Here is a 12,201-nt window from a genome sequence, read left to right on the forward strand (position 1 = left end):
CTGCTCTGATGTAAAAATGAATGTGTACTGTACATGTACTATTATGCTTTAGAAAAATAAAGGGAAAGATATTGCAGAAACTGAAGTTTGGAGATTATCAAGTGTAGATAAACAAATAATTAACTTATGGCAGCAGTGTATTACTTAATGATGATGTTTATCTACCATATCCTATCATACAGTTGTAATTTGATGTTAGAAATAACTACTATAGAGTACACAACAAGTACTTCATAGTCAGATATGTATAAAACAGCATGAACGTAGGGTAACAAAACCAAAGATCAAATCAAAGTAGACATACATCTTATTCCATCATATTACATGCATGCATAACAATAGAATTATACTATTAATAAAGTTAACTGGGATGCCTGTCTATCCGCTACATGTATCATACCCTACCATAATCTGATGTCAGGAAACTAATAGCTAAATGTGCATGGACTATAAGTACTTTATGGTTACTCAGCTTCGTAGATGTATGAATGGCAGCGTGAAAGCAGAGCAACCAAAACAAAATATCAGACTAAAGTAGACACACATCTTAGTCTGTCAAATGTTTCAATGCATTAAAATAACATACATGTACATCTACATGTAACATTACAATAGGATTATACACTATTAATACAACATGTACATGTATAAAAATTAGAGACACAAGAATTGTTACGTGTCAGATACAAGAATTGTTACAATTACTGACTCACTTTCTAATAACAGTGGTTAGTTTAGGTTGTTGAGGAGCCTGAGGTCCATTAGGACTTCCCTCGTCACTCTCCTCTCCTCCAGGATTATCAATCTCATCATCATCCAATTCAAACAGCTCCTCCTCTCCCTCGCTCTCTCCTTCAAGAAATGAGTCTTTGGAAGGTGTGGCTTTTGAGAGTCGCTTCTTTTTAGATTGACGTGTCTGTGGTGTTGATTGTTGCTGTGTCTGTTGCTGTTGTTCTCCTACTAATTCCCAGAAACACAATGACCTGTCTGATCTCCACTGACGAAACTGCTCATAACCTTTAAGGAAATGTCCAACAGGTCATATAAGGTAAATAATGTACAATTATAATTCTTAAATGATTATAATACAAGCCACACTATAATGTGTATTAAAAATTAAAATTGATTACACATAGAGTTGTGGTTCATAATGCTGGTACATGTATTACATGTACATGCATGTACATACCATGTTTAACTATTCCAACTAACAGAGACACGTCACATAAACTGTTCCACCATGGAACTGGAGGATCCTCTTCTGGCTTAGGAGGAACAAAATCAAGATCCCTATCATAACAATGATAATAATAATAAAGTAAGTAATGTACTGTACATGTACATGTACATGTATCATGTAAATAGAAATGTACATTAAATGTTAATAACCTAAAATATTTATGTTAGAATCAGCTCAAGCTTTCCACATAGTTTAAAGACATTAATATGTATCAAAAAATGTGTAAAAATTTGGGGTGATTTTGGAGCCATTTATTGGAAAAAAAATGATGGGCTATATACATGAATAGCCTTGGGTATTTTTTTAAATTTGGCCATTTTTAAAAAATGGCCATAACTTGAAAAATTGAAGTCGGAATCAGCTCAAACTTTTTACACAGCATAAGGACATCAATATGTTTTTTAAAATGTAATAAAAATTGGAGGTGATTTTGGAGCCAATTTATAGAAAAAACCATGGACTATAGCCTTGGGTACTTCAAAAAAATCAGCCGTTTTTAAAAAATGGCTATAACTTGAAAAATTAAAATCAGAATCAGCTCAAACTTTTTATACAGCATAAGGACATTAATATGTATAAGAAAGTGTAATAAAAATTGGGGGTGATTTCGGAGCCATTAAAAAAACCATGGGCTATAGCCTTGGGTATTTTTCAAAAATCAGCCAATAAAAAAATGGCCATAACTTGAAAAATTGAAGTCAGAATCAGCTCAAACTTTTTACACAGCATAAGGACATCAATACGCATCAGAAAATGTAATAAAAATTTGGGGTGATTTTGGAGCCATTTTTTGGGAAAAACCATGGGCTATAGCCTTGGGTGTTTTTCAAAAATTGGCTGTTTTTATAAAAAAAGGTCATAACTTGAAAAATTGAAGTCGGAATCAGCTCAAACTTTCTACACAGCATAAGTACATCAATATGTATCAGAAAATGGAATAAAAAATTGGGACGAATTTGGAGCCATTTTTTGGAAAAAACCATAAGCTATTATAGCCTTGGGTATTTTTCAGATTTTGGCCATTTTAAAAAATGGCCATAACTTGAAAAATTGAAGTCGGAATCAGCTCAAACTTTCTACACAGCATAAGTACATTAATATGTATCAGAAAATGTAATAAAAATTGGGAGTGATTTTGAAGCTAAGTTTTGGAAAAACCATGGGCTATAGCCTTGGGTATTCTTTAAAAGTCAGCCGTTTCAAAAAAGGCAATAACTTAAAAATTTAAAGTCAGAATCAGCTCAAACTTCCCACACAGTATAAGAGCATAAACACAATGTATGTGCATGTATCAAAAAATGCTGAAATTTTAAAGCCAGTTTGATAAACATGTCTTGAGTCAAAAATTGTATTTTAAAGATCAAATTTTACTGTTCTAGCCATCAGGATATCAAAGAATGCACCCTCATTACATAAAATACTCACTTTGCAAAGGCTCCAGCTTTAATTTGTTTAATGTAAGGTTTCATTATTTGCCAGCGAATCAAGTGTAATTGTCTCACCCTTAATAATATCCTAACAGAAATATAATAATAAAAATAATTATGCATATAAGTGCTTAACACAATGACATCACATGCAGATGTAAAAATATAAAATCCCCATTAGGCATTTAGAGTACTAAAAAACCCAAATAATTTAATAATTTATGTTTAACGTTTTTGCAATGGTGGGTATAATAACATTCATTAATTTTAATGATTTTTGCAAATTGTTAAAATTTGCAAATTAAAGTTCAAAAATGCTAAAATAGTTAAAATTAATGGATAGTAATTCTTAATGGTCTAATGTACATGTACATGTATTTACTTTGTTGAGTGTCGTCTAAGATGCTTCATGTATGATTCCTCCTGAAAGAGAGTCTCAGGATCTTTAGCCATTAAAGCAAGATAGTCCTCTTCAGTAAACCCAGTAAAGTAGCCAGAATGAGTTGAGCTATCATCAGAATGGTCTTCAGTTTGAATGCTAGGGTCAATCATTTGGTGGATGTAAACCTTGACTTTCTCATCACCAGAAAAATTATGAAGACAATATATTAGCTAAAAGAAATCAGAATAGAAGTAACAAAATAAATAAAATACACAAATGACAAATTGTGTAGCATTACTAGTACATACATGTACATGCACATACATTGTACAGTAGTAACAGTACTATGTGGCACTCTTACTATTTGTACAATTAATGAATTATCAAAATAGTGCCTGTCCATTACAAGCTATTTAAAGTACCACAAAAATAGCCAGTTACATGTATGTGTATGTGTTAACTCTCACTTGATTGTACATGAACATGTACATGTATAGTATTGTGTCATTCCTTACCATAGTTCTTGATATATTCTCTATGTCCCTGATATTCAATTGTCTCTTTTTAAAGTTACACCCGGCAAGTATATCCACCCACTGTCCCCACCTACAAACCACACCCACTAATTAACAGTAACCATAGCAACCACTAACCCATAAACCAGTAGCGCTTTCTCGATCTTAAAGCACTCCAGTTTGGTCCATCCTTTCTTTCCTCTTGATGGTAATATGTCCAGAATCTCTTCTTGACTCTCATCCATGTCAACTATTGTCTCCAGCATCTCATCACCATAGCGGCGAACCTGTCTCCTTACACGAGGTTCATCCATTACAAGATTATCCTTAAAATAAATTTGATATAAAATATACAGGTAGATGTACGCTTGAAGCTAGCCCATTTTATAATGGATACATTCATCTGTGTACCTGCATGTACCCTTCCAGTGTCAATACATTACAACGTACATGTATACGTACAAATGTACATGTACAATGTAATTACATTTGCTATTGAATTCATGTATGTACACATACATGTACATGTACAGTAGCTTATAATATGCTTATCAATAATACATACTTGCACAAATGTACATGTGCATAAAGGGTAGATTCCACAATACATCCAATGATAATTTTAAAGATACTCATACATGTAGTCGCGTATCACTGTCTTATATCAGTATAACTTACTTTCTTGGCAAGTTGATCCAAGTTAAGGTTTGCCTTCTTTGCCCACTTTTGCCAGAAGTCAGGATCATCAATATGAATATCAGTGGCACCGTCAGACACAAAACTAGCTTTAGAGAAGGTAGAGCCTTTCCCTTCAGACTCCAGTTGTATCACTTGAGTCCGTCTCTCCAGTATCTGATCTATGTCCTCTTCACAAAACCTCAAGTGATAGAGAAAAAAGAGAGAGAATGAAAAGAATGGGTATAAAACAATTATTATTTTATTGTGCTCAATTGTACATGTACATGTACACACATACAATGTACATCCTACTATTGCATAAAGTCAAATATTTTTTCAGGGAATGTTAACCAATTATTTAGGAGCAAAAGTCCTTATTGCAAAGCCCACCAATCATTCTCAGTAATAGTAAAACTAAAAGCTGCCAAGTAAATGTTTATAAATGTACACTCCACATACTGTATAGCGCTTTATTTTGGAGAAGCAAACTTTCATTATTTTCGCGGTTAGCATGAAACCGCAAAATTAAAGATCCGGTAATATTTCAAATGCCATTAAAGGCATGGCACTCCGCATAAAATTGATTTTTATCAATCTGCGAAATTTTAGCTCCGCAAAATTAAAGCGCTATACAGTACATTAATTTTATGTAAGAAGCTTCAGACTATGGCAAAAATAAATACAAGTACACAATACTACTTATGTTGACGTGCTGCAAATGAAAGGGACTAACTGGTTAGCAGCGTCATCACTGTCCATTATTGTACTGTAAGCTCCTCTCTTTAATAGATTCTCAATCTCAGACTTTGATAACTGTGGAGGCTAAAAAACAATTAATTACAATAAATAATAATAATCGTAGTAGTAATAATAATAATTGGGGCGAGCCTGAGCTCGCCCCACTAAGGCGAGAAAGCGTCTGTTTGTATGTATGTATGTACGGGCATAATAGGGTCGTCTAACTATCATTAAAGTTAAATAGCCTAATCTTCAATGAAAACGGGTGTGGTCACAATGAATAAAATGGCGGCCATCAGCAAGTCTGAGCTTATTTACAGCAGATGGTCAGCAAGATAAGACTAAACTGCTGTCTAAGAACTTCTCTAGCAAGAAGAAAGGTTGGAAAAGCAGATATACAGTCTTTTCCTTGGCATAAAGGATTAAATGCAAGTGAGAAAGCTGCATGTACTGTACTGCTATAGCTGCTTGCATCATGACATCTATTCTAGGCCGTGTTTCTTCTCTAGCAGCAAGCCTAGGCTAACAAAGCAGATATACAATCATCAAATACGATTTCTTCAGTGACTGCTTCAAACTATAAGGGGCTCGCCCCTTAATGCATTGCATTTTCCCTAGTAATAATAACAATAAGTGATGATGTGACTCACTCCACTGGCTTGCTGTTGAGTATTCATTGATTGAAGTACTGCCTTATCAAGACCCAACTTAAGACTAGCCCTATAGGAATAAATCGAAAAAAATGGGGAGAACAGAAGGCACATTTTATAAAATAGTATATACATGTGCATTTTGACATTCTTATACTGTGTAAAATGTTTGAGCTGATTCAAACTAAAAGTTTTTGAGTAATGTTCTAGAAATGACCTATTTTTGAAAAATACTCAATGCTATATAGTCCATGATTTGTTCCAAAAATGGTTAAAAAATCACCCCTAGTTTTTATTATATTTTCTGATACATATTGATGTCTTTATGCTGTGTAAAAAGTTTGAGCTGATTCCGACTTTAATTTTTCAAGTTACAGCCATTTAAAAAAATGGCCGATTTGTGTAAAACTACACAAGGCTATAGCCCATGGTTTTTTCCAAAAAATGGCTCCGGAACTACCTCAAATTTTTATTACATTTTCTGATACATATCAATGTCTTTATGCTGTGTAGAAAGTTTGAGCTGATTCCAAATTCAATTTTTCAAGTTACGGCCATTTTAAAAAAGTGCCAAAATTCTGAAAAATACCCAAGGCTATAGCCCATGGTTAAAAAAAAAAATGGCTCTGAAATTATCCCAAATTTTTATTACATTTTCTGACACATATTGATGTACTTATGCTGTTAGAAAGTTTGAGGTAATTCCAACTTTAATTATTTGAGTTTCTAAAAATGGCCGTTTTTTGAAAAATACCAAAGGCTATATATACAGTAGCTCATGGTTTTTTCACCCAAAATTTTTATTACATTTTCTAATACACATTGATGTCCTTAGAAAGTTTTAGCCAATTCTGACTTAAATAATTTCAGTTAATGCATACATATGCATGTAATAATGTTAACATATGTCCTAATACATGTAATTATATTGATATACAAGTACATGAATTGTATTTTACTGTACCTGTCAAACATTTCTCTCTCATATGAGTTAGTAGTGATTAGTCTATAAACCTTTACCATCTTATTCTGACCTATTCTATGACACCTTGCCTGAGCCTACAAACACACAAACATACGTTTAAATTCAGAAAGTAAGAATCAATTAAAATCAAATCAACTCAATTTAGCATTAGATTTAACATTAACACTAATCAATTGTAATCAAAGAGGTGTTAAGGTACCTGTATATCATTCTGAGGGTTCCAATCAGAGTCATATATGATGACAGTGTCAGCCGCTGTCAGGTTAATACCCAAACCTCCAGCACGAGTGCACAGTAAAAATACAAACCTATCATATTCTGTCAATAGGAATAAGAAAAAGAAACAAGAAATTAAGAATTATAGTAGATACACATGTACAGAGAAAATACAGGTAACTACATGTACATGTATTGTATAATACGTGTATGTACATGTACATGTATTCCCAAATTGATGCCCAAGCTTCTAATTCCCTACAACTTGAAATAATCTCCTACAGTATACATAATATAGGCTTTTATTTCTTTGATGCATCTGCCCCAGGCTTCTGATTAAAATAGTTTTATGACAATATTAATTGGTGTACAATTTCAATGTGAATTCGTGTGTGCATGTGTGTGTACCTGGTTTAGAGAATCTATCAATGGCTGCTTGTCTCAATGTACCACGTACCTGACCATCAATACGTTCATACATGTAACTAGAGAGAGAAATAGAATAGGGAGAGATTAATTTAAAAGATGAAAGAGAGAGAGAGAGAGATTTAAAAATATTAAAGAAAGAAGAGATAAATACATGCACATGTATAGGACCAGAACAGAGCTATATCAATATTCAAATTATCCAAGTCAGAGTCTTGTTTTAATCTTACCCTTTCATACGTAAATAATCCTCAAGTATATCAAGACACTTAACCATTTGTGAGAATATCAGTACCTACAAAAATTGAAAGAGTTTTGAGAACAAAATTTCCCAAAAGCATATGATCTTTTTCTACTGTACTAAAGTTGTAAAACCCATAACTAATTACTTATGTCACAAAATGAGATTTATTATGACAATTTTTTGGTACCCACAGTATCTAGCTGAAAGTTAAATCATGTTAAAGTTAAGCTTGGTACCTGTACCAGTATACTCTCAATCTTACTTTGTGTCCCTTTTCTCTCAGTTTGGGTAGCAACTTGTCAACAAGTACTAGTTTACCAGAGGCTTGAATGAGGGACTCTGATATGTGTCTATTGGGAAAATGGACCTGGAAATCCTCAACAATCTTTAACTCTGCCCCTGAAAAAAATACAATTAATACAAAGAAAAAAAGGAAATTAGAGAGTGGAAAAAGTACTAAAGCGGAATGAAGCTAGAAGTGGTATTAATGCAAGTGTGGTTTAATAGTATAATAAACATGCACTTATACACATACATATAAAGTTAATGAAAGGTGAAACAAAAAGCAAAGCTGAAGGAAAATGAAAGAGAGAATTACAAAGAAGGAAAGTGAGAGAGAGAGAAAGATATAACATATACCAGCAATAAGGAAAGGATGGTTGCAACACTTCCTTAGTTCCATCATAGTGTTCAATAGGTTTGGTACTGTGTTGCTCCCTTTAGTCAGAAAAGTGAAGTTCCTTTCCAATATTGCTCTGTAGTACTGCTTCTGAATAGCAGTCAGCTCAATCTAAATAAATAATAATAATAAATTTATAAAAATAACCTAAGTTATAATTTCTGTAGCATACCGTATACCATGAAATTTATGCGACAAAATTTTTTCGCGAATCCTGTATTTCTAACATTTCATGAAATAAATTTTTGCGAATAGTTTGTAGACTGCACTACATGGCTATGGAGCTGCAGAATTTTGACATTTAATTTTTGCAACAAAGAAAAATTTGCAAAATTTTTTTGTTGCATAAATTTTATGGTATATGGTATTGCTTTGCTTTTAATTAGTACAAATGTTGCCACTGAATTGTGGCCTATGTTATTGCTTGTGCATGGACTAGCTTGTTTTTCATGCTAATAACAGTGTCAAGTTTCAATTTCATTATGAGACTCAAAACATATGTGTGTGATAGTTTTTATTATGCTAATAGAGCGAAGTAATGTTTTTATTTTCAATGCAAAACAAATACATCACCATAGGATACAATACAGTGTGTAGCAAAACATAACATGCACTCATAGTACAAGTAGGAGTAATTATGGCAACCAGTTTTGTTAAGAAGCTAGCTAGAAAGTGGAAACCATTTCTTCATATTGCTCCTTCAGCAGTCTTGGTTCTAGTTTGGAACTGTCTCATGAATTCTTACTACATATTAGGGAGTCGTTTCAGCGGTGTATTTACAACTAAAGTTGCTCCTGCCAATTGGTATAAGTATGGTTTGACTATTATATTTTCCTTTGGTTATTTCTTCTTTCCTTTATTTGGTCTGTTAGCTGATGTATGGATTGGAAGATACAAAGCTATACTGATTGGTATAGTATTGTGTTTTATATCATGGATTATAATAGGAATTTCATTTATTGTTGAAAGTTACTTTGCCCACTCTGAAGCAGTGATATGGACTTTTTCTAGCCTTGTTTACATTACAGGATTTTGTGGTTTTTCCAGTTTCACTGCTAACATTATTCAATATAACATTGATCAACTTGTTGGAGCTTCAGCTGATGAACTTAATTCTGTCATATACTGGCATATACTATCTGAACCACTTGTTTTATTCCTCTTTTACCTTCTTGAATGCTTATTTTATAGTAGTAAGTATTTTATCATAATCACTTTCATAGCATCAGGTGTATCTGTATCTCTTGTACTGGTGTCTCATTCATTCTTCAAACACAAACTGGAGAACATATCACTCATCAAGAATCCCATCAAACTCATAGTTAGAGTATTGTGTTATGCCAGGAAGCACAAGTATCCTCAGAATCGTAGTGCTCTGACCTACTGGGAGGAAGAGGTTCCTTCAAGGCTAGACCTGGGTAAGGATAAATATGGTGGACCATTCACAGAGGAAGAGGTAGAAGATGTAAAGACAGTATTTCGTATGCTACCATTATTCATTGGCTTTGTTGTAATAATTCTCAGTGATGACTACTATTGGTCTGCTGTTAAGAGTTTTACATTACCAACTTGCTTAGCAGTAACAGGCTCTCAGTATTATTGTTGTTCAGTAATTCTAATGTTAGTTTATTTATTCTTTATCAGAGTGTGTTTCTACAAGTATATTCCCAGTATGCTGACTAGAATGAGTGTTGGTATCTTCCTTGCTTTCATTGTTACAGTTTCTAAAGTGATCATATTTTTCATTGAGAGGTCTCATCCTGACATAACCAATGTTGGTAAACTGCTCTTTATTCCAAAAACTATACAGGCATTTTCTTATATTCTTGTGTATGCAGTATCACTGGAGTTTACAGTAGCTCAGTCTCCAGTACACATGAGAGGAGTGATGGTTGGATTGTGGTATGTTACTTCTTTGGGAATTGGTTACCTCACCAATGTTATTATCAAGTTTGTTTTTGATTGTGAGAGTCAATACATATGTACTAGTTTGTATTATTATATAACAAAGAGTGTACTAGTTCTTATCATACTGATAATGTTTGTGATACTGGCTAAACGTTACAAGTATCGTGTGAGAGAGAATGAAGTTAATATTTTTCAGATAGTTGATGGTCATTACCAGAAATACATGGAACAAGAGGAAAAATATATAAAAGATAATATTTAAACCTTTTAGTTCATGTTTTCTGAAGTTGCATATAACATAATAAATTATATTTATTTTATCACAACACCTGTGTGCAGTAAACTTTTCTTACTATTATTATATTTACATTCATACTAAGATGATGAATATTAAAAAGATTACTGAAGAAAGATTAATGTTGTGTTAATTCATAAAAAGCAAAAAAGACTGATAATAATGGTAGCTTCTACAGTACATGTAGACTGTAACAGTTTCTATATGAGGCTGAGACTGATATGTAAAGTAATAATCTTCATTTTACATCACCACTTGACTCTGTATTGCATTGTACTATACTATATATATTAGAGTATGCATCAATCTCTGTTAATAGGCACAGCTTTTATGACTAGAAAACTACAATTCAAATGTCTTTATTTCAATGTTTCAACCACTTAAGCATTGACGTAGTTTAATAGTTCATCTACCACAGCATGACAGTATACTGAGCACAATATTCAAAAGGTTTTCTATAATTGTGAGAATCTATACTAGTTACAAAGAGTGTACTAGTTCTTATCATACTGATAGTGTTTGAGATACTGGCTAAACGTTATAAGTATCGTGTGAGAGAGAATGAAGTTAATATTGCTCAGATAGTTGATGATCATTATCAGAGATACAGTATAGCACTTTTTTGGTGGTGTTTTATTGTAGAGGCCATTTATTTTGGCAATTTTGCTGTAAAATTATACTTGGCGGTTTTTAATTTAGCGATTTTGTGCACATGTGCATTACTGAGAATGCCCATTAATGATTGGAGGTTTTAATATTAGCAAAGCTACTAGTAAACCACCAATTGCAAAAATATAACTCTACTAAATTTAAGCGCTATACAGTATACAAATTAAAAGCAACAAATTGGTAATGATGTACATTTACATTATGTACTAATAAGGAGTATAGTGCATTTGTATGCTCTTGGGACTACAACAGCATTTTTTATAATGAAAGTAAATTTGTGTTATTTTTATATTATCACATTTAAGATAAAAACATGATTTACAAACTACATTAAAGCCTCCAATTACATTATTGTATTGTGGGAATAATTATGGCAACCAGTTTTGCTAGGCAGCTAGCTAGAAAGTTACAACCTTATCTTCATATTACTCCTTCAGCAGTCTTGGTTCTAGTATGGAACTACCTCATGTATTTTTATTACGTATTGGGAAGTCGTTTCACTGGTAGATTTATAGATCAAGTTGCTCCTGCCAATTGGTATAAGTATGGTTTAGTTATTATGGTTTGTTTTGGTTATTTCTTCTTTCCTTTATTTGGTCTGTTAGCTGATGTATGGATTGGAAGATACAAAGCTATACTGAGTGGTATAGTATTGTGTTTTATATCATGGATTATATTAGGAATTGCATTTATTGTTGAAAGTTTCTTTGCCTCTATAGCAGTGTTATGGACTTTCTTCAGTTTCGCTTATATTACATTTTTTTGTGGCAATTCCAGTTTCACTGCTAACATTATTCAGTATAACATTGATCAACTTGTTGGAGCTTCAGCTGATGAACTCAATTCTGTCATATACTGGCATATACTAGCTGAACCACTTGTTTTATTCCTCTTTTACTTTTTTCAATGCTTATTTTATAATAATAAGTATTTTATCATCATCACTTTCATAGCATCTGGTGTATCTGTATCTCTTGTACTGGTGTCTCATTCATTCTTCAAACACAAACTGGAGAACATATCACTCATCAAGAATCCCATCAAACTGATAGTTAGAGTATTGTGTTATGCCAGGAAGCACAAGTATCCTGAGAATCGTAGTGCTCTGACCTACTGGGAGGAAGAGGCTCCTTCAAGACTAGACCTGGG

General features: G+C 32.9%; 1 protein-coding gene across 1 annotated transcript in view; it reads right to left on the reverse strand.

Annotated features, from left to right (window-relative positions):
* Positions 1-709: 709 nt before the first annotated feature.
* The window catches only part of LOC100633596 (chromodomain-helicase-DNA-binding protein 8-like), a 46,467-nt gene continuing 34,975 nt past the window's right edge, over positions 710-12,201 (reverse strand). Inside the window, exons 16-30 of the mRNA XM_019997475.1 lie at positions 8,141-8,291; positions 7,764-7,900; positions 7,488-7,552; positions 7,240-7,316; positions 6,815-6,933; positions 6,595-6,689; positions 5,631-5,700; positions 4,976-5,064; positions 4,243-4,441; positions 3,703-3,890; positions 3,565-3,655; positions 3,050-3,279; positions 2,666-2,755; positions 1,190-1,290; positions 710-1,017 (exon numbers count right to left, since the gene is read on the reverse strand). Coding sequence (XP_019853034.1) covers positions 710-1,017; positions 1,190-1,290; positions 2,666-2,755; positions 3,050-3,279; positions 3,565-3,655; positions 3,703-3,890; positions 4,243-4,441; positions 4,976-5,064; positions 5,631-5,700; positions 6,595-6,689; positions 6,815-6,933; positions 7,240-7,316; positions 7,488-7,552; positions 7,764-7,900; positions 8,141-8,291 — 2,010 coding nt within the window. The remainder of the gene's footprint in view (positions 1,018-1,189; positions 1,291-2,665; positions 2,756-3,049; positions 3,280-3,564; positions 3,656-3,702; positions 3,891-4,242; positions 4,442-4,975; positions 5,065-5,630; positions 5,701-6,594; positions 6,690-6,814; positions 6,934-7,239; positions 7,317-7,487; positions 7,553-7,763; positions 7,901-8,140; positions 8,292-12,201) is intronic.

The sequence above is a fragment of the Amphimedon queenslandica genome, unplaced genomic scaffold (genome assembly GCF_000090795.2).
Source record: "Amphimedon queenslandica unplaced genomic scaffold, v1.1 AMPQUscaffold_13368, whole genome shotgun sequence".
NCBI lineage: Eukaryota > Metazoa > Porifera > Demospongiae > Haplosclerida > Niphatidae > Amphimedon > Amphimedon queenslandica.